Here is a 25,000-nt window from a genome sequence, read left to right on the forward strand (position 1 = left end):
AATTTATTAATTAAAAAAGCAAAGAGTAATTTATACTTGATATGTGGATTACAAATATTATTATTTTTGGTAATTTTTTACCCAAGGTAAAATATCCCATTTTATTTTCAAACATATTTGCATGTTATAAAGATTAAAACTAGAAACAAATGAGACAAGGAACACACCTAAACTATTACTTGAGCCAACTAAACACGTCCAAACGAAACGATAGAAGGAGAAACATCTGTCATCGCAGTCATGTGCAAATAAAAGAGGAAATCCACTGATTGATTGATGAAGATTGACGCGTTTTCGGAATAAATAGCGGTAGAATTTGTTTAAACTCCAAACATAAAATTCACTTTTGGCCTTTTCATTATATACAAGTCAATGTATGTATTCGTGTAGCTGCATTTGTTCACCACCAACTGCATATACGTAAGTGGGGTTGCCATCATCCATGTGCAGTAATGTTTCTTCCGCTATATGTTCTGTAACTCCTTCATTATCCTCCATAATCTCATCCTTTTCGTATTGCGTTGAAACTACAGGCTCCGTTGTATTAACATGTGTTTTAATATTTTGTTGACGTCCTAAATTTCCAAGGCAACCTTCAAAAAGTATTTCAGCTATCGCTTTGCGTGCATAAATTCTTTGCTCCCGGGACATTTCTTCATACTGTATTGCCCACGATTTGGCTAATATCTCTGTAGATTCACTAATAGCAAGACCTGCCCGAGATGATTGCACTGCACGTCCTCTCGCCTCTTCTTTAATTATACCAGATAAAGGTGTCTTTCTGATTTGTCTAGTTGTTAGCAGTTGCTCTGACAGTTCTGGTGGCGTAGATGCTATAGATTCAACCGTTACATTTTTACTACAGTCTTCCACAGTTTTTACATCTAACATATCGTCGGCAGTATGTGATGAATCATCAATGTTGATGATTTCATGATAGTCTTCGGTATCTGCATCTCCAACCGTTTTGATCTCATCATCATCTGGCTCTGTTATTATGTGCTGCTGCTTTTGGTTGGGAAATGTAAGTGTACGAAATTGATTCTGAAATTGCTGCTGAAACGAATTCTCATCTAAATACTGAACCGCCTCTAAATGCTCCTCTGTTTCGTTACCATTGTCAGATGCATATTCGTATTTGTTAAGCTGCATTTTGTATTCGCTGGAGCTGTCTTGTGAAGTGTGTGGTGATTCCAAAAGCTGTGACCTTACTTTCTCAATATCCGAATGTGATCTCGCCATCCGCCGCTGCTATGGACAAATGACAAAAACATACAAATAATTTTACAAATCTAAAAAGTCTGCAAACAAATTACATATTTTTAGATGTCTTACAAACTTACCAAAATTTTCTTCTCACTATTCGGCACACGTTTCCGCTCTTTACGAAACTCTTGGCTCTGCAAAAAGTCGAGCATGTGAAAGTACCAGAGTGAGGTGTTATACCGTTTGCCCATTTGATTGCTCGCTTTAATGCGTGTGCATTCACGTCGATAATTGGTACGAAATATGTTGATTTTGCGCAAAACATCTTCTCGACATGCATGCGGATCAATTTCGCGCATTTTCATCACCAACATCTCATAGCCGTGTGTCTTACTCTGCCGATCCTTATACAAAGGATTACTCAGGTCCCACAGCGCTGGCAAACTCTCGTATAACGCAAAAAACTCTGTCCAGAAAGCGCGCTTATCAATTGTGTGTGCATGCGGGCGGGCATTCGCCATTTTGTTGCTTGCACCGGAATTGTGTATATGTGTATGTAGACGGCAAGGCAACAATGTCAAAACACCGTGAATCACCGATAACGGCAGCGAAACGTAACTTCAATCACACTAATTGGCTTGTCCGGTCGGCTTGATTGCTCGACATCAACTGAGTCAAGCATATTTTTTTCAAACACTCTCCCGCTCTTTCGATTGCTTGATTTGATTTTCCGTTTTACTGTTCTCTGTTTTTTTTTTCACGTGCGTCAGCAGCGCTGCTTAGCTGCGCTGAACGAGTGTACACATATGTAGTTGTTTAGAAGTATGTGCAGTACCGAAAATAGGTTTTTGTAAAATATAAAAAAAAAATTGAAATCTAAATAAGGGAACGAGCAATACTTTACATATATAAATATGTGTGTTTTAATATTTATACTTATAGAAAACAAGGGACTTTGAGGCTTTTTTAAATTTTGATGATTTTGGGTCCTTTCTGTAGTGACACGGTATGTTTTGAGTTTGGCTTAACCGTGCGATTCTGTAACGTGAGACAGTCTCAAGTCTCTAAATTTGAGATTTTGAGTTAGAGACAATTTTTGAGACTTGAGACGATTTTGCTATTCTGTAAGGGACAGTCACAAAATCTATTACATTTCATTATTCAGAGATGTTTTTGCTTTTTTTTGTACTTGAGTGATAATAAATACATATGTCGATAACAAATATTAAATTTTCTATAACATAGTCAAAAAACATAATATCTATAAAAATAAAAATATAGTTGACTTTGTTTCTAATATTTACGAAATTTATGTAAAATTGATTTATTTTTAACCTTTTCGTGTTTGAGTTGCTTAAAAAATATAAAAAAAACGACAATCGATTAATTATCTATGATGATCTCTATTCAGTATATTCAAAAATGGCAGACAAGAATTCTTTTAAGTTTTGTGACCTGCTATCTACCAGGTCTCAATATTTTGAGACTAACGCTAGAGACTGTTTAGTGAATAGTAACTAGTCACAAAGTGAGATTTTACCTCAAAAATGTCTCAAATAGAGACTAGAGACTGGTTACAGAATCCCGCTATAAAACTACATACATATATAAGTACATATGTATGTATGAATATAAGCTTTAGCTAAAATAAAAACAATTTAAGCAAATGTAGCAGAGTTCCCCGCCAACAAAAAATGGGTTTTTATGTGTTCTGTTCTAATTTTTCAAGTGACCTTGAAATTAACTACATAAATAATTTGATTATCATGTAAAAATTGTCGAAAGTTTCCATCTAAGCGTACATAAATACACAAAGTTGTTGTTGCTGTTAATGTCATAGCGCAGAAAACGTACTTGAAGTAATAATATGGGATACTGACAAGTTGACAGTCCTTTGCCGGATATACATAAATCCAGGTCTGTTCCAATTACTTAGACCCGCCTGTCGTGGGAACGATCAAAAAATAGTCTACTTTTCATTAATTCTCTCCTAGGTGAGTTGAGAGTAGCTGAACTCTTCGTGCTTACATATATCGTATCATATCTACATATGGACATACCTATGTATGTTTGTATATACATATGTACATATGTGTGTATGTATGCATTAGTAAATAACTATATTTCAGTTTTCATATTTAATAACCAAATTTTGTACCCCTCAGCCAGTACGTTGGTGCGCTACCGTTGAATGACCTTCAAAACAGCATTTCGCAAATGACAGGACAGGGAATTGACAGTGACAGTGTTAATTAATACAAAAAACTGAAATAACTCTTTTACACTAAAGTAAGTTTTCTTAATTCAAAAGTTTTTTTTTTTTTTTAGTTATTTAATGCATTTTAATGCTCTTCATGGTCTTTAGCAACTCATTTATTGTTTATTAGCATATTTTTTAACACCTCAATCCAAGACAAAGCAAAGAACATTTATGAAGTGAGAGCAGTTCTTGAAAGGCTCTGCTTAGGGAAGCAGCGCAGTTTCGTCACATGTGCTATACAAACATATGCATATACAGGTAGGGAGTATAGCAGAGTAGCGTGTTGAAAAGAGAGTTGAGAGCCAAGGTTACCTGGTTGCCTACCCTGCTAATGCAAGTCCACCGAGGTTTGTTTATTAACACAATGCGTAGTTTTCAAACAGTCGACGTCGTAGTAATAACAAAAACAACAAACAAAAGTGACAAAGGCGGAAACCTTACAAGAGAGGTAGGAGGAGGTTATTATTAGCGGGATTAAGTTATCATAATGAAACTCACGAAAAACAACGAGAATAGTCAGTGAACTTTTCAATTATAACAAACCATTTGCTAGTTTCGCGCGACCTCAACTGGCACAGGCGCTGCCATCTGAACTGGGAAGGCCTCACGCTTAGATTTACGGTATGTAAATACCGAATGTGCAATTAAACACATGCATATACACATACATATGTACATATATATATATATATAAATAAACATGTGCAACAGCATATCAATGCCTGCTCATATGTGCGTTGTTCGGGCGAAGCTTGCATTGGGACCGCGTATTTGATGTTGCCCAGAGACACGGCTACGAGGCCACATCTCACGCAGCAACTGCGTAACGCACTCGATATATAGCGAAATTCTGTTTTGTGATTACGTCCATAATTTTGTATTTTTGCACGCTTGTTCGGTCGTTCGCTTGGCTGGTGCGCCCGGTCGAGCTCTGTACCCGAGGCTTGGACTCACTCAGCTGTCTCTTTCGTTATGCACTGGCCTTGCTTTATCGACGTGTTGGTGCCGCTCTTCGGTGACGACGCAACACATCTATTATGTGCTACGAGTTTCGCGTTGTGGAGCTTGTTCGGTCTGTTTTCTGGTGTACGACACTCAGTCGCTCGTCGGGTTCCCTGTAAATTTCACGTGTTTGGTCTGGTTTTGCAACAGTTTGCCGGTCTTTTGCTTTTAGCTTGTGTTGTTATTGTTGTGTGTTTACCGAATACTTGCTTTGCATTTATATTTTATATTATCGCGCGTGTTTGTGACTTTGCATTTGCTTTTGCGCTCGCCAGACGACCAGACGGTAAGCACACATATGCACTTATGTATGTGCGTATGCTTGTGCACTCGCAATAAATTTCAACTTTGAAAAGTTGTGGAGGTAGCGAGAGCACTTTTACGTCGTTTTTGTTATTAGTGTTGTTGTTGTGTCGGCTTTATTTGATTTCATTTCGATTTTGTTCTTTTAAAGACAGACGAACTCTAGCCAGAGTGTTGGAGTTTGGAAGAAGTACAATTGCGGATCTGCCCTTCTGACTTTGGGTTCACATTTTTGGAAGGAGATATGAAAAATGTAAGTACACAGGGCTGGTATTGCTTACTCTCAATCATTCGTAATTGCATTTAATCGCTTTATTACAACGAGCATGAAGTTGCTTGAAGAGGTGTTTGTTCTGAGGCTCTGGGTCGTAAATTATTATTGTATGTACTTATATACATACATACATATACACATGTATATAATGTATTTGTATAAGCTTTACCTGAAATAATAGTAGGTGCAAATAGAGCGTGACAACTCTCAGTTCCTAAAATTATTAACTAAGAGCAGTGGTCCAGGCTTCCTACCAAGACGAAATTGATAGAGAGACATTACGGTCGGTCTATTAAAGTCTAAAATTGTGTAAATATATAGTATATGTATGTAGTTAGTAAATCACCGAAACACACATGTGCTTAGGAGCCAAACTGTAAAGGGAAGAATTAATAGCGAGTAAATTGCATTTGGCACTCACCTAAAAACACTCGGGAACAATGAAAGGAACAGATCAAGACTTCAGTTCCATTTTCCTATATACAAAAAGAGATCAGGCATATTTATTAATTTATTTGCAAAATGTTACGTGTCACAAATCTGACCGAAGATGAACAAAAAAATGTTCATTACTTGATGGTGAAGGGAAATCTTTTCGCAAAATATCTAAGCTCATTAATAAAACTAAGAAAGTTGTTCGGAACATTTTAAGAGGTTATAAAGTAAAGATCATTAAGATCATCTGCATGATATCGACTAGATAACATTTGTAAAGGGCAAAGAGTTTGAAAACTTGAGTAAAATAATTACCGAATGCAAGATTAATGTTTCCCAATGACGAGTTAGGCTAGTTATAGGACAATCAGCTGATATTGAAACGAGTCAAATAGGGATGTGTTACTGGAATGTGGAAAAAAATTAAATGTTTGTTTAAAGCCTCTTATCAAAAAAATTATATATTTCTTCGCATTATCTCACTACATTAAATTCTTTCGTTTCATCAACATTTTTTTCATTATACTTTTAATTTTTTGTTGTAGATGGAAGAATCTTCAGCCGTAAGAACATATTTTCTAAAGGAAAGACAAACAAAAAGTTATAATGTTGACAAATTAATTGAGGAACAAATGCCTGTCAGAAAGTTAATGAAGAAATCGGTGCCCTCTAAGCAAACAAAACCGGTCTTCCATAATCAATACACTGTAAGATTTCTCAAAAAATTTACTAACTATTATTACTGATGTATATTTAAAAAATTATTCAGTATACTATGGGACGAAGGCCTAAGTAGCCAGTATTCTAAAATACCGGCCAAATTGAATACATTAAAGGGTTAGACCAGTCCAGAGCGCTGAAAAAACGTCTAATGTGGCCATATTATTCTGGGATCATGGTGAACTCGAATTTGTCTCTTTGAGGCTACATTAAGGGGTTAGGGAGTGCATTTTTTCAAACAAATTTTTCTCATATATAAAATTAAATATTTTAAAAGATTTTTTTTATTGTTGGAAGCAGACAATAATAATGTAACAAAGAAGCTCTGAAACTTGTGAAAAAAAATATTTTAAACTCTGTCATTGCGACTACATTTCCGGTGACCCCTTAGTAAGAAGATGCGCCCGCGTTGGCAGGACAACTCCTTACAGGATCATCTAGAGTGAAAAAATACGTGTTTCAGTTAACACCTTAATTAGAACTTGGGCGAAGGAAAAAAAACTGAAAATTGAATTTTCGGCATACATTTTTACAAAAAAATTAAATTTTCAGTAAAAATTTCGCGTAATTTTTTTTTTCAAATGGTTGTAATGGAAAAAAATTCTTCATCCAAGTCCTTAAGAATTGTGTCTCAAAGACCTGTGTAAAATTTCATGAGCATCGGTTCGAGCAATTCTCGAGAAATTTTGCGAACCGACTTCAAAAACACAGTTTCGAAAAAAATACGCTTTTAAAGACCGCGCACTTAGCCTTTCTAGCCTCGAGCGCACAAGTTCTCAAAGCTGTATCTCCGAAACTTGAAATTTTAGGACAATATTGTAGAGATGTTCTAGTATTTAATAACATTAAAAACAATTAGATTTTTTTAAACCTTTAAATCCATGTTTTTGAGCGAATTCAAACAATTGAATGCAATTTGAAATCCTAAAACTTGATTGGATAGGGAACAAAATTCTATAATAGTTTGAATAATATTTTTAGAAGCCTAACTTTCTTTTTTAAGCGTTATTACAAAAAATGGAATTTTTATAAAATCTTCGACTGGCCTAACCCCGAAAATACTGGTAATTTAAATATACACCCTTCATACAAATTGAGCGAGTTATTATTGGGGGTTTTCCCCGAAAAAAACACCAAATTAAATTACTAACAGCGAATATTTTCTGAAAATGGCATAATTCAAAATTTTTTGCTTTTGAAAAAAGTTATAAAAATAGCACAAAAACTTTATTTTTCGTAATTTGTTTTTAATTTTTGGAACCAACTGAAAATTTGACACTAGAAAAATTCCATTTAAAGCATATATTCATACAATTTAATCACACACACATACATTCATACAATATATGTATGTATAAGCACTAAATATTTAACTGATATCCAATAATTTCCACATTCCAGCCCACACGCTATGAACGCGAACGCGCCACAATGAAAAACAAGCCGCGCAAGGTGCTCAATCTGGAAGAGCGCGTGCTGGCCATACGCCTGTACCAAGAGAAGCCGGTCTACCAGCGTGTGGCGTCCATCTTCAAGTGCAGTTGGGAGCAAGTACGCAATGTAATCGCCAATCGCGACGACATACTGCGCTATTATGGCGAATGTCAGACTGTGACGCACAAGGACACGCCACAATATGCGCGCAACAAGAAAATCAACTTTCTCGGCAATGTCACATACGAGTTTGTGCGACGCGCCCACTACCACCGCAGCGTAACGCTCAACGATGAGACTTTGCGACAGCGTGCGCTCAAACTACGCGACATCCTGCAGATCGAACAGTTTCATCCGAATAAGGCATGGTTGGCCGATTTCAAGAAGGTATACAATGTGGAGTGGCAAAATTTGGACGCGCTGATTATATGCGGTGTACCGCCGCGTTCGCTAGACAACAAGGATTTGATCGAATACTGTACGCGTATGGTGTCGAAAGCACAATCGCTGATAGGTAAAATGCCCAAACCGCTGTCAAAGAAGGAGAGCACGCAACTCTACCATGCGGATGATGCGGAGTATGAGTCGGCCAGTAGTGGTGGAGACGTTGATGTTGGTGTTGGTGTTGAGGGTAGTTTCGATGACAACGCATCCGATTCGATGTACGCTGAGCAATTCGATGATGTGCCTGTGGTGAATGAAATTGACGATTTTTCCGGCACTTATTTAGACACACCCGACAACGATGATGAGGGCTTTAATGGTTTTGAGTCAGAGCCAGCAGGCGCCAACAACAATTACGCTGACACTGTGGAAACCGCAACATACGATTTACCACGTACCAGCGTAAGTCACGAGCCTGCGGCACCCACAGAAATAACAGCGGAACCCGCTTTGCTAGCCGAAGTGCAGATTAAGCAGGAGCGACGCAGTCGCAGTCGTAGCCGCAGTCCGCCATTGCTATCGCCATTGACCGTGACAAGTGGCACGAGCACGAGCGCCACGACAGCGGGTGGCGGTGGTGGTGGTGCTGGCGTCAAACGCAAGCTCTCACCTACTACAACAACACCAAACAGAGCAACAAATAGTGTCGAGTCAAATGGCAAGCATTTGAAAATAGATGTGGTGACCACTTATGCGGAGGCATTGCGCAATTTGTGCCCCTTAGAGGACTTCGCGACGCAGCAAGAGGACTTTCAGGCCATAAACTTGCTAATGCAATTGGCGCGTGTCTTCGAGAAGGGCGCTAAACGCAGCGCAGCACAAAGGCGAATGCATAATTCGTAATTAAGACATTTGAAATGATAAAGAAGTTATAATAAATATGTATGTAAGCACATTTAAGCGTATGTAAATATGTTAGTTTGAGACTCTCTCCGTAGTTATAGCGTGGATTAAGTGATGCATAATAAGTTAATGTACAATGAAAATACCAATTAATTAGCCCACAATTAATCGAAATATTATATAATTTGTGTAAGGTTAAGCGCAGCTGAATAAATTTAAAGTTTTCTATATGTACTAAAAGCATTTGGTATTTTTTCTTTGTAAAGCGCCAACAAACTCTCTTATTTGTGCTCTTTGCCTGAGCGTAATTAGCAGCGCGTTGCAATCTCACAATTTCTACAGATCGCTGGCGGTTCTTATCAGCGCTGACACGTTTATGAATTTACAAAATTTTACATTTTGCTGCGCTGGACACGATTTCTGGCCGCAGTAACAAAGGTAATAAGTAAATACAAATACAAATACAACATTTATTGACTCACAAAAGTTAGGTCGCAGCTTGGCGTGTTTGCATGCTTGTTCTAAATATAATTGCCAGCTTTTTTTTGCGATAATACAATGCAGTCACGATGCCCGCCACGCTGAGAGGCCAATTTCAGCGAAGAGAGCGTGTTCTTTTAGGCGTGGAGACTGAATGTGCGCATTACTGTGTATGCATATGTACTATATAGTACTGTGCATATATTTATATCTACGAAGCAATTTACTATTCATATACTTATGTATGTATGTAAATGAACTAGTCATCACTGGCAGACGCTTTAACTCAGTGGGCAGACATGCGCATTGGCGGTCAGGTCAACGCTAGAAGGAGATGTTGCTAATGTGCACACATATTCCTATTTATGCACTTACATACATACACATGTACATATATATATTACCATATTACGTATATAGACGTGGAATGGACGTTTGTTTAGGTAATTGATTTTAGAGCTATATTTTCTGCTTATCGGTCCTCAGCAAGCAATAGTGGCACTAATAGGTGTGTGTCCGTGAGTAAAATTCTAAAGAGTTGCATATTTATTGAGAAACATGCCAAACCGAATATTTCGGCTGCACCGAAGCTGTAACATCCCTCGTATATGCATTTCTTGTTGCAAAAAAGGAATAAAAAGTTTTTTTATTTTGATTTTGCTCGGTCAGTTTATATGGCAGTTATGAAGTTAACCGATCTGAACAATTTGTTTGAAGATTGTAGCTCTGTCTTGAACAAAAAAATCTATGCTAATTTTGTGTTGGCATTTTGTTAAATAAAAGATTTTTTCCATATATTTTTACTTTACTCACTTTCTCTATTTTGATCGATCTGTTTGTGTAGCATATACATACATATGTAGGTCCGACATCGACGGTTCTGGCAAATGAGCAATTTCTTGAGGGAAAATAAGGTCAACAAATATCAATATCTCAAAAACTGAAGAAAAACTTCGCTTATACCGCTTACGCAGTTATAGCCGAGTTTACAGCATGGCGTCAGTCGTTCTTCCTTTTCGCTATTTGGTGCCAAATGGCAGATTTCAAGCGAAGCCAAGTCCTTCTCCACTTGGTCCTTCCAACGAAGTGGAGATCTTCCTCTTTCGCTGCTTCCCCCGGCGCGTACTGCGTCGAATACTTTTAGAGCTGGAGTGTTTTCATCCATTCGGACGACATGACCTAGCCAGCGTAGTCGCTGTCTTTTAATTCATTGAACTATGTCAATGGCGTCGTATATCTCATACAGCTCATCGTTCCATCGAATGCGATGTTCGCTGTGGCCAATGCGTAAAGAACCATAAATCTTCCGCAAAACCTTTCTCTCGAAAACTCGTACCGCCGACTCATCGGTTGTTGTCATTGTTCATGCCACTGCACCATATAGCAGGACGAGAATAATGAGTGGTTTGTAGAATTTTGGTTTTGTTCGCCGATAGAGTGGGCAAGAGTAATTCTGCGTCGAATTTCCAGTCTGACATTGTTGTTGGTATCAATACTGGTTCCAAGATCGACAAAATGATCTACGACTTCGAAGTTACAAGGTGTTTTCCAAAGTAAACAGGACTGATTTTTTCGGCAAAATCAATTCATTTTTTTTTTTCAAAATAGTCCCCTTCTGCTTCAATACGGTCCAAAAGCATGTCAAACGAGTGTTTTAGCTCGTTGGCCGGTATGGCAGCCAGTATGAAAACGTTGAAACCACTCGTGCACTCTGTTACGGAATAAACAATCATCGCCAAATACTCGTTTCATCAATTGAAACGTTTCGGTAAAAGTTTTACCAATTTTAAAACCGAATCTAATGTTGACTCTTTGTTCGAAGCTCATTTTCGCACCGATAACACAAACATACTGGCACTTAAAACGCAATAAATTCACTTCCAATAGATGAAATGTTATGAAATTATGAAATTCTCACTGGAAAATCGTTAAAGATAGCAGATTCTAACGCACCAGTCGGCATATAGATGCCGCAACCAGGGAGCGCTGGAGTTAAAATGTCCTGTTTACTTTGAAACGCTTCTTGTATGACTGTCAAGAGTGACGTGGGAGCCAAGTCGCGAGTGCGTCTATTTGTTTGATGACAGAAGATACTTCGTCTTACCCTTTTTCACTGCCAGATTTCTTTGCTTCGCTCCTTATCCAGTCTGGAGAAAGCACAACGAACGGCGCGGTTGTTGAGGTCCACAATATCAATATCATCGGTGTATGCCTACAGCCGTACACTCTTATAGAAGATTTTACCTCTCTATTCAGTTACGCAGTTCGAATTATTTTCTCCAAGAGTAGATTGAAGAAGTCTCATTGGTATCGAAAAGCTCGCAGAGGTTCTTTACCCAGAAAAGGGTCCAATGTGGCGTGTTATTTAATTATTATTTTCTCTAACTTGTTACAATTATTATCGAGATTTCCACGAAATGCAATTTTTTTTTTCAAATTCCTTTTTATTCAACTTTTAATTAATTGGTAGCTTCTCTAAAAAATTTATGCACATTTTAATGTAACGTATTGTTGACGTACAATATATGTAAGTATGTGAAACAAATTAAATACAGTATTGAAATTCACTTGAATAATAAAATAATTCATATAAAATAAACAAAAACAAAAATGTGTCCAATACAGGAGTATGTATGTATGTATGCAATATAGTAACTATATATGTACATAGATGTGTCCCTAGTGCTCTTCTACTTAGAAATATGTGTTTATGTATATAAACCTCTATATAGTATGTGAAAAAATTGATTTGTAGATAGGCTGCATACATATGTACATACTCACACGAATACGTATGTATGTATGTACATAAGTTTTCCCACTTCACTTACGCACTATGGTAACAATTACCGGCTTTGGTATTCATAGAAAAAGCTATACTCTTACATTCTACGCATGGATACAACCACATACAACATATGTATGTGTAAGTATTAATTTTAAAGTAGAAGTTTGTTGTAAACAACAACTCAATCCACATCCACGTCGTCGTCCCCATCAAGCTCGCGCAGAACTTCGTCGGCGCGCGTGATCAAGCCGATCAGTCTAAAGTTCTCTTTAACCAGCGCGAAATCTTCCAAAAGTTTCAGATATTTACGCGCCTCTGAACAGGATTTGATGGGCGGCATCAGTGGCATATTGTTTGTGGCGTGTTTGCGTTTATTCGCCAAGCGATTTATAACGGCATCCGGTGCTTTTGTCAAAGGCGGCAATGGCGGCGTAAAGCATAGGGATCTACTCATGGCGGATATATTGGCGGCTGGTATGCAAGTAATGGCAGTCGTCGATGTTGGCAAGCTCTGACGCTCAGTCGCACCTGATGTGCTGGGGTTTAATGGAGCGGGTAATAAAATGGGTTTCGGTGCTAAAGGCGGCACGGCCGACGAGACGGTAGGACGTACGCCGGTTGCGGATGCTGTTGAAGTTGCAACAAGTTTACCTTGCGTCTGTATGAGTCGCCGCAAATTGGCTAAAGCTATATTGTCATCATCGGCGGTTTCTGGCGCGCGGACACGCTCTTCAACATCCATACTGCCACTGGAGGATGTATCACCTTCTGGTAAAAATGGCGTGGTATTATTGTTAATGGCATTTGCTTGCAGCGCAGTGTTTGTTTTCATAGCATCGTCACTGGGCTGTTGGTGATCCTGCTCCGTTGGCTCCTCATCCTCTGCGTCTGAAATATATTCCTGTTTGATTTCAACGGGCTCCTGCGGTTCCTGCTTGATTTCCTTCTTAATATCCAGCATCGGTGGTGGCACATTGGATTTCTCGGCATCCGACGCAGGCGTGGCGGCTGTAGCCGTTGTTGTAGCCAGCGCGGCAGTTAGTGCAGTCGGTGTGGCAGTCGCTGCAGCTGTTGCAGTTGCCGCAGCTGTGGCTGTGGCCGCAGCTGCTTGCATGCTCTGCGATTGTGCGATAGTCGCCAGCGGTATGATTGTCATGGTCATTGGCTTGCCGCCAGGCATCTGACCGGCCGGCGTTATGGGTGTGGCTACCAACACCTTTTGCGGCATGCCGGCGACATTACCTTGTAGTGGCAATGCGACCAGTTGACGGAAAGGCGCTAATTGCGGTGCTGCAAGATTGTGCATGGCTGGAGATGGCGTGTTCTTCTTTTGCAAATTGGCGGCTAATTGATTATTCGACATATTCCCGTTGGGGTTTGTGATATTTATGCGTTTCACAATTGGATTGCCAGTTGCATTTAGTGTGCTACCTGTTGGCTGTGCCATGTTGCCTGCAACATTGCCTTTAGTGCTCTGAAGATTGCCGACTGCCTTCAGTCGTCTACGCTTTGCTTCCTGTTCCCCATCACCTTCGTGCGCTTTCGTATTCTCCGTATTATCACACTCCTCCTTAATCTCTTCCACATCATCATCGTTGTCGTCGTCATCCATCGGTTGCGGCTTGCTGCCCGCATCCGGTGTACACTCGTTGAGCACGTCCTTCATGACATCCTTTATTTGCACAGAATAGCCTTGTGTATAGCCAATATTCAGCAGTTTACTGTCGGTTGTATGGATTTTGTATGTCTGTCGAAATTTATCGCACCAATCCTGATGTGGAAAGAAATTTTGTAAGCCCATAGCGCTTTTAAATTGCAGCGCCGTCTTCTGTATGAGCCCATCCGTTATCTGTATGTCCTGGTAGTAGATCATGCGGCGTAGCCAATCGAAGACCGCTTTGCCCAGCATCGACACGCGCACCACTTTCATTTCAAGCGTTTTTGCGTCGTGACAGCGACGCGTACGCTGCTCCCAAGCCTCGAGTATGCTGTCTTTCTGCTGTACTATGCGCTTGATCTGATCGGGACTGCAGTGGAACATGCGTCCGATACGCTTGTACACCGGCGACTTTTCGTACTCGCGTATCGCAGCCACTTTCTCATTGAGCGCCAACACATTTTTCCGACGTATTCGTGTGTCGTAGAGCATTTTCTCGTGGAATGGCTGTGCCAACGCTGTTGGGGGGTTCTGTAAAGCAGAAGAGAGAACAGTAAGTGAGTGTGTGTGGAGAATTAGTCATTCGTGAAAAGTGATTGAAGTACAGAAAAGTAGTATTTATGTATATGTATGGTAGCTGGTGGCATGATCATGATTGTATATATTTACTAATGTACCATATAGTATATAGCGTACTCTTAAATATATTACGTCATTAAATGCATATAAAGATTTTTGGCTGACACGCCTCATTTAGTGTTGCAGATTTTATTTTTTTCACAAATCACCTACATATTATAAAAGATGAAAAAATATAACTTTATAATTACAAAGGTATGTACATATATACTTGTATGTCCCTATGAATCCGACACCCTTTTTTACTTTCCGCCAGAAAAAAAAATAATTTTGGGCTTTCTGCCCACTTCTTTCACTTTTCTGTTAATATTGTAACGGTTATCTAGACCCTGTTTGGGTGGCAAGGCGTAAGTTTATTGTAATCGAAGTATTCTAATGGGTTGCCCAGGACACGAACTGATTCGGAGGGATTGAACCATAGAGGAATAGTGGTTAGAGTCATGCGGGGTCCACAACAGCCGATTAACACTACGGAATTGACTCGGATTTTTTTCGGCTAAAGGCCTTTACTTCAGCTATCTTACCTCGTTTTGGTCGGTAAGTAGTAAGGTGAAAATTTTATAGAAGAAGAGGAAGACCTCCAGTCCGTTGGAAAGATCAAGTGGAAAGAACCTGATTACACTTAGAATCTCCAATTGCCTTTCGGCCCTATTTTAAATTTCATTAGCGGAAAGACGTCGAAAAGATCCTTGTAGGTGATCGTGGTTATAGCATCGGAACACACATTCCCAAAATAATTTTGAAGAATGCAGCAAGGTAGTCAGACCTTAGTCACATAAAAATCCGAGTAGATTGACCTTATATTAATGGTAAAGATACTCTATAACTTTCTCCGCCTCCTCGTGTAACTAATATACTGAAATTTGTCTGGCTAGTACCATAAACTTTTGAATGCCTATCTCGAACAGCAATAAAGATGCATATGTATATCTTAATGAAACTGAAACCGAATAAGATTTCAAACTTCGCCGCTGTCAATGTATCAAGGCGGACTACCAAAGTCATACATAAATTACAAATTAAACGCTTTATCCACTTACATTCTCAGACTTATAGCCATCGGCGCCATCTTCATTAGCGTCGTCGTCACTGTCATCCAACTCCTCGGCTGCAATGGCATGCTTTTCGGCCACCTTTTCGCGCTCCTTCACTTTCAACGCGTTTTCGTTGTGTTGAACTGTGTTTGTGTTGTTGTTGTTGTTATTGCTTTTACAATTGCTGTCAATGCTATTCTGGGTATTATGCCTATTGATATTGTTATGAACTTGCTGGTGCTGCTGCTCCACAACAATCTGTTGTTGTTGTTGTGGTCGCTGCTGCTGCTGTTGTTGAGCACTGCTGCCGTCGCTGGTGCTGCGCACACGGATGGGTTTTCGCTTGCCGCGCGACAACAAATTTCGCAAACTTCGCAATTTCTTTGGGCCCAGCGCGGATGACACCGTGGCCGCCCTTATAGCCGCGCTCGACGTCACCGATGTGGCGAGGTGCACGGGCAGGCGCACGCGTCGGCCGACACGACTAGTCGTGGTCGTCGTCATGTTGATGGCACTAAATAGCGGCGGTTCGACTGTTTGACGACGACGTCGCGAGTTTTGTTGTTGCTTTGGCGTATCCGATGCGAACGCCGGAGCGGCTGACACCGTTGTAGACGTCGTCGTGGCTGATTGTATTATAACACCGTGTGTACTTTTGCAACGTTATCGTTTTGGTTGCTGCGACTGCTGCTGTTGATGTTGTGGTTATTGTTGTTGTATTTGTGTGGTTGTTGCCGCTGCGTCGCTTTGTCGTGCAATTGCATGCACAATTGGTCGCCGCACTTCTGTAATATACAAATTCAGTTTATTTTTCTTTCTTCCATAGCACGCAATCACAGACACACACACAAATATATACATACATATAAACACACGTCAATGCACTTGCTTAATATGCTGCGAAATTATGGATATATGCACTTCTAAATACCAAATCCAAAGCGATATGACAGAACACAATGCGCTTAAAATGCGATTCCAAGTGTGCTTTCCTCCCTTCCACGCTGCGTATGCCCTCAAACACACAAACATACACACGTAGGTATTGTAAAACGTGTGTATTTGCTTCGTAGACGTTCCCACAAACTGCTGTGTTTTGCTTTGTTTTCACAGATGACGGCTGTGCTGTGCTGCCTGGTGATGGGCGGGCGGGCGTTCGTTGTTCTGTGGCTCTTCGCGAACGCACACAACTCGTAGTAAAACGTACGGTGTAGAACTTTTTCAACCAGATTGCCAGAGCGCGGTGTCCCAACTAGAACGTTGCGTTTGTCTTGAAGCGGAAGCAACCAGCAAACCAAACAGCCAGTCAGGCCAGCCAGCCAACCAACACATACATAGTATGTACATATGTCAACGAGTCGAGTCGAGTCAGCGCCGCTGAGTTGTCGTCTATCGTTCTAGTGTTCTAACCAACACACACACGCATGTGACTGCGCCGGGCCATGCGGAGAGCGCGAGAGTGTTTGCCGTGCAATAGCCGCGTTGGTCGTCTCTTTGCGCTTGCTCTTTCCGTGGCACTACAGCATTTATCGCTGTTGGCGATTTTTTACGCACACACACACATACATTTGTATATGCTTATGTACCAGCGTGTGTTATTGAAGTTTATTCAGCATGACTTTGGGTGCTTGCTGTTTGCTGTTTCTTTTGCTCTGTGTGTTCAATTTCGCTTTCGTTTGGGATTTGGAAATTTTGCTTTCGTGCGCATCTGCAGCACATTTCTCACCGTCGCGCTCTCCATAGCCGTCATCGTTCTGAACAGCTCAGCTACTGGCCGCTCATGTGCTCATGTGCTTCTGTGATTATTGTGAAAATTATGAAATTAGCGCTGCTTTCGGTTTTATTTTGGTTGGAAAGAGCGCCGGCGTTTAACTTTTATTTATTTAATGCGAGTATGTGCATTTAGTATATATGTATGTATATATACATATGTATGTATGTATATACATTTAGAGCTTTGTATTATTTATTTAACATGTGCTGTTGCAGTTGTTTTTGTGTTATCAAATATTAATACCTTCGAAATTATTAAAATAAAATTCAAATACATTTATTTAATTAATTTTATTTCAATCGAAGCGTTATTAAGTTTAATTTAGTCTATTAAAATGTCTCAAAACAAAAAAAAATAGGTTTAATTTATAGAAAACTAACATGAAATGCAATTTATACTATATATGTATGTACATACATATGTATGTAAATAAGTACATATAGAGTAGCTTGTCTATACAGTCGATCGCTGGTTTATTGAATAAGATCAATGTAATCCATTCGCCCTTCAATCCACATACATATGTACATACATATGTACGTACAATATACATATACATACATATGTATATGTATGTATGTATATAACAAGTAAATATAATATTATTGCTGATGTCTGTATTCAGTATGAATCCAATAAAAATCTTGCTGACACAGTTCAAAAGTCAATTCGCGATCGCTGGTTTTTAATTAGCCCGTTTGGTATATCGTTGTAGCACATTGGGTTTTCGACCTTAACCCATGTAATGTGGTGTCTTCTAATTCAGTTGGATCATAAAAAAACCCTAAAATTGTAAATAAAACACAAAATATTTAACCAAATAATTAATTTTATTCATCAATATTTATTTTATCGGATTCAAAGTAATCCCCACCAGATACAGGCAATACTCGAAACACTTTTCATAAGTATTGTATAGCCTTCAACTCCTTCAGTGAATTTTGTTCTATCCCTTGGATCGACTGAAAACGGGTTATAAGGAGCGGCAATTTGAGTTTGGGGTACAAGAATATATCACACGGAACCAAATCTGCTGAATACGGTGGTTGATCGGATGGTATTTATTGCGTTTTTGACTTTAAATTCGGTCACAATCGTACTCTTTAAAAAGAATCAGCTTTATGGGAACGAGTCGAGCGAGAACCCGTTTCATCCCTCATTACCCAAAGTATCCACCAAAATCATTCGAACGGACTCGAAAGAGATGTCAAGCTCTCTTGTCATCACTCTAACACTTGTCTGACGACTTTTAAGCACCATATCCTTCCCTTTTTTATATTTTCATCAGTTGAAGAGATCGAGGTTGTCCAAAACGAGACATGTCTTCAACGACCTCTCGAAACTGAATCGTCGTAAGCCTTTTTCAACATTCACAATGATTCCACACACGAAATTTGGTTAGAAATTCAACATTTTAGATAAATTCTCTTTATCCATGTTTGTCTGTATATAGGCGGACTAGTCCGTTAATTTTTGAGATATTGATATGAAATTTCCCATATGTTCTTTCCTCCCCAAGCAGCTACTCATTTGTCGGAACTGCTACCAAAAAAACTGGTGGATCAAAATAAAGTCCTTTTGTGACCTTCTTATTCAAAGCAACCTGTAATCGAACATATTGTTCAAAGCGGCCCACTATAACATAAAGCTGCCAAACAAACTGACCAATTAAGATCAAGATAAAAATTATATTGTTTTGTGCTACTATTTGATAAATGCACCTGCGAAGCACTGTGTCTTATAGCTTCGGTGACGTTTTTTTTTGTTCTTGCAGAAGTTTGGTTGTCTGAGATCAATCTTTAGCGCAGCCATCAAATGGCTCAAGGTATTATGGAATTTCAAAACTAGTTCCCAGGAATCGTTCAATACGTGGTAAAGCCCAATAGTCTATCAGCACAAACTCATGTCTTTTCGCTTTAGGTACCTACATACATAGTTATTGGGCATATAAGGAAATGTAAGATATTTGTTTTGCACAGGATCCATACACCACACATAACACTGCAGTAGTGACACGAGGTCAACAGCTCTTCGAGTGCAAAGCTATCGGAATGAAAAGAAACATAGCCATACAAAAGCTGTGCCGATAAAGTGACCTTAATCATTCCATAAACAATATTCTTGTGTTAGTAAACCCGTATTGAGGAGGTGCTATCAAGATTTGAAGATCTGTAGTACATACATACATACATATGTATGTATCTGGTTTTCAATCCCATTTTAAAGATCTATCGTTTGTAATCGTAAGGGGTTGTATCCACTTACCATTTATTAAAACGTTTTTAGTGTTTCTTAAGAGCATTTTATTTATTAAAATCAGTCATTATAATAGAGTGAAATACTTCATTACGGACAGTCCTCATCCTCATTTCCCTTAACTGGACAAATTGTCTTGCACTGGTTTTAGGTGGTTTAACGCAAACTAATGGGATAATTGTCATTCATTCACTCCAGGCTGACTTTGGCTCGGACTTATTAGTTCAAAAAAATTATAGTTCTGAATTTTTGCCACGCCCCCATAAATGGACAATTCCCTTAGCCGGGCAAAAACACTGCGACGATGGCTGTCCGGTTATGAGAAATTTCACTGTATACATTTAGAGATATTAATGCACTTTAATGATCGGTGATTGATTTCGGTCATTTTGTATTCCCTTGATCCTATAGCCGTTCTAAAGACTTCCAAAACAAGGTGTATGGCGGTGAAGAAGAATCTCCTGCTTAAAATGAACTCCAATCCAAAAGAATTTATTATTACAATAAAATAATACGAGTAATGGCCAAAGCAATAGTCAAAATTTTGATATTAGACTAAATGGCGGCTTTCCAAAAAAATAATTTTTTTGTGAGAAGAAGAATTTTTCCTCACAACTCACAAATAGATGCAACTCTTCAGGTGAATTCCTTACAATAAATTCCATAAATTTATTCTAACATTCATTCTTATAAATCCATTATTTTAATATGAAAAGAAAATGTGTACATACATATGTACAAATGTATGTATGTATGGATGTAATTCCCCAAAATTACTTCACCATCAAATTGATGATCATAGCTAAGCACATAGGTATACATGTATGTATGTATGTATGTATATATTGCATACATCATACATACATACATATGTACATGCACATACTTAGATTCATAGTACGAGTACACTTGACAAAGCTTTTGTGAATTAGAACTATTTTTGTAAAGAGTCGTTCAATAGGAGTAGTAGCATAGATAAATCTATGGTAGTAGCCCCTCAACAATTGACCTAAACAATTAAATCTCAAATTAGTTCTGTAATATATAAAAAAATAAACTAATTTTTATACAATTTCGCTTACTTGCTCATTCGTGCGCTGCGAATTTACGCCCAGAAAAGCAACGTAACGAGATGACGTACATGCATACATACATATATACGTACATACATAGTTGCGTACTAAATAAAGCACCCAAAGTTGCAATTGCGCATGTCAAGCAAATCTTATCGCTGACTTCTACTATAAAATATAATAAATACACACACGATTGAATAATGCTCAAAATACATGCATAAATACATTTATAAACAGTCGACGTCGCAGTTTGTCGGATACCGTCCTGGCTGCTCTCCACGGTGAGATCGATCCCAGCGCTTGTATGCGTGTATTTGTGTATACTATATACACCACCCCTTTCGCGCCAACCCCAACCATGCGACGTTGCGCTTACAATGTCATTTGTTAAGAGTAATATTAAGAGAAGATATATGTATATGATTTACTCTCAATAATGCTTGCAATTTGATAAGATAAACAGACAACTTTTAAATAACTTTAAATAAAGAAATAACTTTGTTTTTAACTTTTAAGTAAAAATGTGTAAAGTATATATAAAGCAGATCCTCAGACAATAATTATGATATTTGCTCAGATAACATCTTCAGTTTGGAAGTTAACGCCTATGTTCTCTTCATAACCCGTCTTTGAATTGATCGAAAATAATTGTTAATCTCTCTAATACTCAAATGAGAGCCTGATAAGAAAGGTCATGTTTTGAAGGCAAGATTGTCATATTGCTCACAGAATCACTGATTAAATTTGGTTATTATCAGTGACATATCAGTAGATGTGATAAGTAGAGAGAGTCTTGAATTAATATGAAAATTCTTTGTAGCATATAGTATAGAATCGAGAATCGTTTAAGCGCACGCCCGATCAATGTAAAATAAAAAAAAAGTTTGCCATGCCACAGAAGGCATGTAAAAATGATCAGCGTGTCGAGCTGAGTTGATATAGCCATGTCTGTCTGTCTGCCCATTTGTATATACACGAACTATTCCCTAAATTTTTTAAATCTGAAAATTTGCTCACATCCCTTTCTCTCCAAAAAGCTATTCATTTGTCGGAAATGTTAATATCGAACTACTATAGCTATAACTGCCATTCAAACTGAACAATCAGTGTCAGACCCTTGTATGGCAAAATACAATAATTTGACTTGATATCGTCACGAAATTTGGCATGGACTAGTGCCCAAGAGCAGCATCTCAGAAAATTTGTTCAGATTGGACGACTATTGCATAAAGCTGGTATACAAAGTGATCGAACAAAATTCAATCCAATTTTGGAAAACTTTTTTATTTCGCGAGACATCTTCGAAGAAATTGTTTAGATCGGACCGCTTTAGCATATACATAGCTGCCACACAAGCTGACCTATTACAATACAGCTCTCATATAAAAAACATTTGTGTTTGGAAGCATATTATAACTTCGATCAAACGCACGTTAATTTTTTTCTTATATTTTTAAGATTACATAATTTTTTGTTACTAAACTGGCAACTCTTATTTCTTCGATTCAAATTTGTACCGCATTTATCGATAATTAAAGAAGACGATTTAGATATCTATCGGCAAAGTTACCCAGCTCAAATAAATTTCTCATAATCCGAATTAAAACACTTCAAGCGAAAAGACAGAATTATTCATCAGTTGATGTCACTAGGGGTATTCTCTTGCTCTTGCAAGATTGCAGATTGCAAAAATACTACACCGAAATATACAAGGGCACGAGAGCACCCATTGCAGAATCTAGTGATATATGAGCGACTGATTCAGTCAATTTATTGTAAATGACTATTGTGCATGGCTATTGTGAATTGGCGCACCTTCTGCATACATTTTTAACAAAAAAAACTGTAACAAAACTTTATAATTTAAATAGAAATTTTGAAATCTATTTAAAACTTACCTTTCTCAACAATTTAACGACGTAATATGTCTTTATGTAAAATGGCAACTACAACAGGGTTGCAATTTTATTTTTGCGTGACATTGCACGCTAATATACACGGGTTTTGGTCTGACATATTTCACAGCCCTTGCAAATATTTTTCTGCGTGTGTTTATTGTTGTGTCGTTGTAAATCTGCAATTCTTGCACCGTGCACCGGGTTTTGCAAGAGCAAGAGTACCCCTAATAACAAACACACTGAATTACCAGTAAAGTCCAAGTTTCCTTAACCAATCATTTTGATATGGCATCACAGTATCTTCATCTGTTTATAGTTGATAGAAAATCTATAACATAAATACTGTGATATGTAAATTACGGTAGAGGAGATGTAAATAATAACTTTAAGTGAAAAAATAGGGTTTGTTGTGTTCGCAGTAAGTTATAACTATTATATTTTTAAATTAGTTTGAGTTAACACATCTTCATTACTATCAACAGGGTATACAATTTGATTCGATATGCCTAAGTTTTTAAATGCTATGAGTGAGATGCGAAGACGGCGGAGACGAAGACATGAAAATGAGCTAAGGTTTAATTGTCTGGATTCAAAACAAGGTATATACAAAATATGATAGGTAAAGTTAAATGATAAAAGTTTGTTTATTCATTTTACCCTAACATCAACAACAAGTAAAATATTGCAAATTGTCGGGTTTTAATTATTTACTTTTATTGCAGAAAATAGAACTAAAACATATAACGCTCAACCAAAGGTTGTAGTAAATATGGATGTGTGTTCCCCGAGGAACAGTTCTACAATTGAAACCAGCAACTTTCAATCAACCAGCAACTTTGAAACCAGCAACTTTCAATCAACGGCTGTAGTAAACAGTGAACCATTAGAATACGACGATGACATTTACTTAACGCAGCTAAACTCTAAAGATGTGTGTACCTCTGACCACAGCAAGGTTGGCCAATTGACATATGATAAAGGTCAAGAATTTCTTTACATTAAGTCTGAAGAGATCGCTGATACATATAACGCTCATCCAAAGGTTGTAGTAAATAGTCAATCCGAATATGACATCCCCACAACTCACGTAAATTCTATGGATGTGTGTTCCTCGAAGAACAGTTCTACAATTGAAACCAGCAACTTTCAATCAACGGCTGTAGTAAACAGTGAACCATTAGAATACGACGATGACATTTACTTAACGCAGCTAAACTCTAAAGATGTGTGTACCTCTGACCACAGCAAGGTTGGCCAATTGACATATGATAAAGGTCAAGAATTTCTTTACATTAAGTCTGAAGAGATCGCTGATACATATAACGCTCATCCAAAGGTTGTAGTAAATAGTCAATCCGAATATGACATCCCCACAACTCACGTAAATTCTATGGATGTGTGTTCCTCGAAGAACAGTTCTACAATTGAAACCAGCAACTTTCAATCAACGGCTGTAGTAAACAGTGAACCATTAGAATACGACGATGACATTTACTTAACGCAGCTAAACTCTAAAGATGTATGTACCTCTAACCACAGCAAGGTTGGCCAATTGACATATGATGAAGGTCAAGAATTTCTTTGCATTAAGTCTGAAGAGATCGCTGAGGACAAGACTCCAGAAGTAACTGATAATTTCATGCTATACGAAATAAATGCAAGAAATTCGGTAGTACTGAATGTAAATCAACTTAATACTGAGTTTGACAAACATACAAAAAATCATGCGTCTGAAATTGTAGTTACACAACATCTACAGCTTCCACGTTCTGAAAATTCAAAAATTCGAATACAAAATGCAGCAACATCAAAAATTGCTACTGCTAATGACACAACAACCAACCGATTAATCCCTCAAACACCATATTTTGTGGAAATACCCGGAAAATCAAGCTTACAACAGAAAGCATCGAGCGGAAGAAAAGTGGCTTCTTTAAAAATAAATAAAACTCGCCATGCAAAAATGCTAACAAACTTCAGCGAAGGGACGAGTAAGTGCGCTTGTCATTTAAATCCAATGAAAAACGTCGATGTTCATAGCAATTTAGAACTGAAAGATTTCTTTGAAAGAATGTTTGAGGAGACGCGCAAATTGAAACTCGAAGACCGTCAAACGATTAAAACAGAATTGCTCAAAGCAGTTTCTCAAGCTCAAGAAGACGTGGAAGCTGGAAAGTTTTGTGAAAAGTGCTATACAATGTTGGCACAACCAAAGAAGAGATGTTGATGAATGATTGTGGAAATCTCAAATTACATAATTGATTTCAATACACGCTTACAAAAATGTTGTATTATCTGCCTGATAAGCATGCACAGTACGTAGCACTTTTCATTTCAGTACAAATTTAAATATTTAAGTCATTAATTTAATTTTGCACGTGGTGATATGAAGATGCACAAATTATTCACTGTAAGAATATTTTTTTTATTGCTTTAGTTGCACAGGCAATTCAGTTTATTTTCCCCCAAGTTTCTTA

The 25,000-nt window shown here is 38.2% G+C and overlaps 4 protein-coding genes across 26 annotated transcripts; 2 read left to right on the forward strand and 2 right to left on the reverse strand.

The window, feature by feature from the left end:
* Positions 1 to 29: 29 nt before the first annotated feature.
* Positions 30 to 2,039, reverse strand: LOC105224436 (uncharacterized). 2 transcript variants are annotated; one of them, XM_049462225.1, is made up of 2 exons: positions 1,344 to 2,039; positions 30 to 1,248 (listed from the first exon to the last, which is right to left on the reverse strand). In XM_049462225.1, the coding sequence occupies exons 1-2, from the start codon at positions 1,725 to 1,727 to the stop codon at positions 370 to 372; spliced, it is 1,263 nt and encodes a 420-aa protein (XP_049318182.1). In that variant the 5' UTR covers positions 1,728 to 2,039; the 3' UTR covers positions 30 to 369. The 2 variants fall into 2 exon arrangements, with proteins under 2 accessions (XP_049318182.1, XP_049318181.1); XM_049462224.1 differs by having other exon boundaries at positions 30 to 1,251.
* On the forward strand, positions 398 to 9,161 carry LOC105224437 (uncharacterized). 16 transcript variants are annotated; one of them, XM_029549459.2, is made up of 4 exons: positions 398 to 420; positions 4,923 to 5,024; positions 6,026 to 6,187; positions 7,602 to 9,161. In XM_029549459.2, exons 2-4 carry the CDS (start codon positions 5,016 to 5,018, stop codon positions 8,919 to 8,921), a joined length of 1,491 nt encoding a protein of 496 aa, XP_029405319.2. In that variant the 5' UTR covers positions 398 to 420; positions 4,923 to 5,015; the 3' UTR covers positions 8,922 to 9,161. The 16 variants fall into 16 exon arrangements, with proteins under 16 accessions (XP_029405319.2, XP_029405324.2, XP_049318178.1 ...); XM_049462220.1 differs by lacking the exon at positions 398 to 420 and adding an exon at positions 3,477 to 3,495; XM_019989607.3 differs by lacking the exon at positions 398 to 420 and adding an exon at positions 3,604 to 3,914.
* Positions 9,162 to 11,823: 2,662 nt separating this feature from the next.
* Positions 11,824 to 16,203, reverse strand: LOC105224435 (uncharacterized; the record flags this gene model as incomplete). Its single annotated transcript, XM_019989597.3, is given in 2 exon segments — positions 11,824 to 14,377; positions 15,526 to 16,203. Coding segments are annotated over 2 exon segments (2,505 nt in total). The 3' UTR covers positions 11,824 to 12,370.
* A 6,574-nt stretch (positions 16,204 to 22,777) lies between these two features.
* Positions 22,778 to 24,994, forward strand: LOC105224433 (uncharacterized). Of its 7 annotated transcripts, none has more exons than XM_049462228.1 (4): positions 22,778 to 22,941; positions 23,006 to 23,122; positions 23,246 to 23,772; positions 24,067 to 24,994. In XM_049462228.1, the coding sequence occupies exons 2-4, from the start codon at positions 23,026 to 23,028 to the stop codon at positions 24,748 to 24,750; spliced, it is 1,308 nt and encodes a 435-aa protein (XP_049318185.1). In that variant the 5' UTR covers positions 22,778 to 22,941; positions 23,006 to 23,025; the 3' UTR covers positions 24,751 to 24,994. The 7 variants fall into 7 exon arrangements, with proteins under 7 accessions (XP_049318185.1, XP_049318186.1, XP_049318188.1 ...); XM_049462229.1 differs by having other exon boundaries at positions 22,780 to 22,941; positions 23,246 to 23,348; positions 23,658 to 24,994; XM_049462231.1 differs by having other exon boundaries at positions 22,780 to 22,941; positions 23,246 to 23,341; positions 23,654 to 24,994.
* The last annotated feature ends 6 nt before the right edge of the window (positions 24,995 to 25,000 follow it).

This window comes from Bactrocera dorsalis, unplaced genomic scaffold, assembly GCF_023373825.1.
Source record: "Bactrocera dorsalis isolate Fly_Bdor unplaced genomic scaffold, ASM2337382v1 BdCtg349, whole genome shotgun sequence".
NCBI lineage: Eukaryota > Metazoa > Arthropoda > Insecta > Diptera > Tephritidae > Bactrocera > Bactrocera dorsalis.

Excerpts from the sequence above, each read along its gene's own strand:
- LOC105224436 (XM_049462224.1), bottom strand. The coding sequence starts at position 1,727 with ATGGCGAATGCCCGCCCGCATGCACACACAATTGATAAGCGCGCTTTC. Across the intron at positions 1,252-1,343 it reads ATAGTGAGAAGAAAATTTTG|CAGCGGCGGATGGCGAGATC; the intron begins GTAAGTTTGTAA and ends ATTTGTCCATAG.
- LOC105224437 (XM_029549459.2), top strand. Across the intron at positions 6,188-7,601 it reads TCTTCCATAATCAATACACT|CCCACACGCTATGAACGCGA; the intron begins GTAAGATTTCTC and ends TCCACATTCCAG.
- LOC105224433 (XM_029549482.2), top strand. The coding sequence starts at position 23,026 with ATGCCTAAGTTTTTAAATGCTATGAGTGAGATGCGAAGACGGCGGAGA. Across the intron at positions 23,123-23,245 it reads TTGTCTGGATTCAAAACAAG|AAAATAGAACTAAAACATAT; the intron begins GTATATACAAAA and ends CTTTTATTGCAG.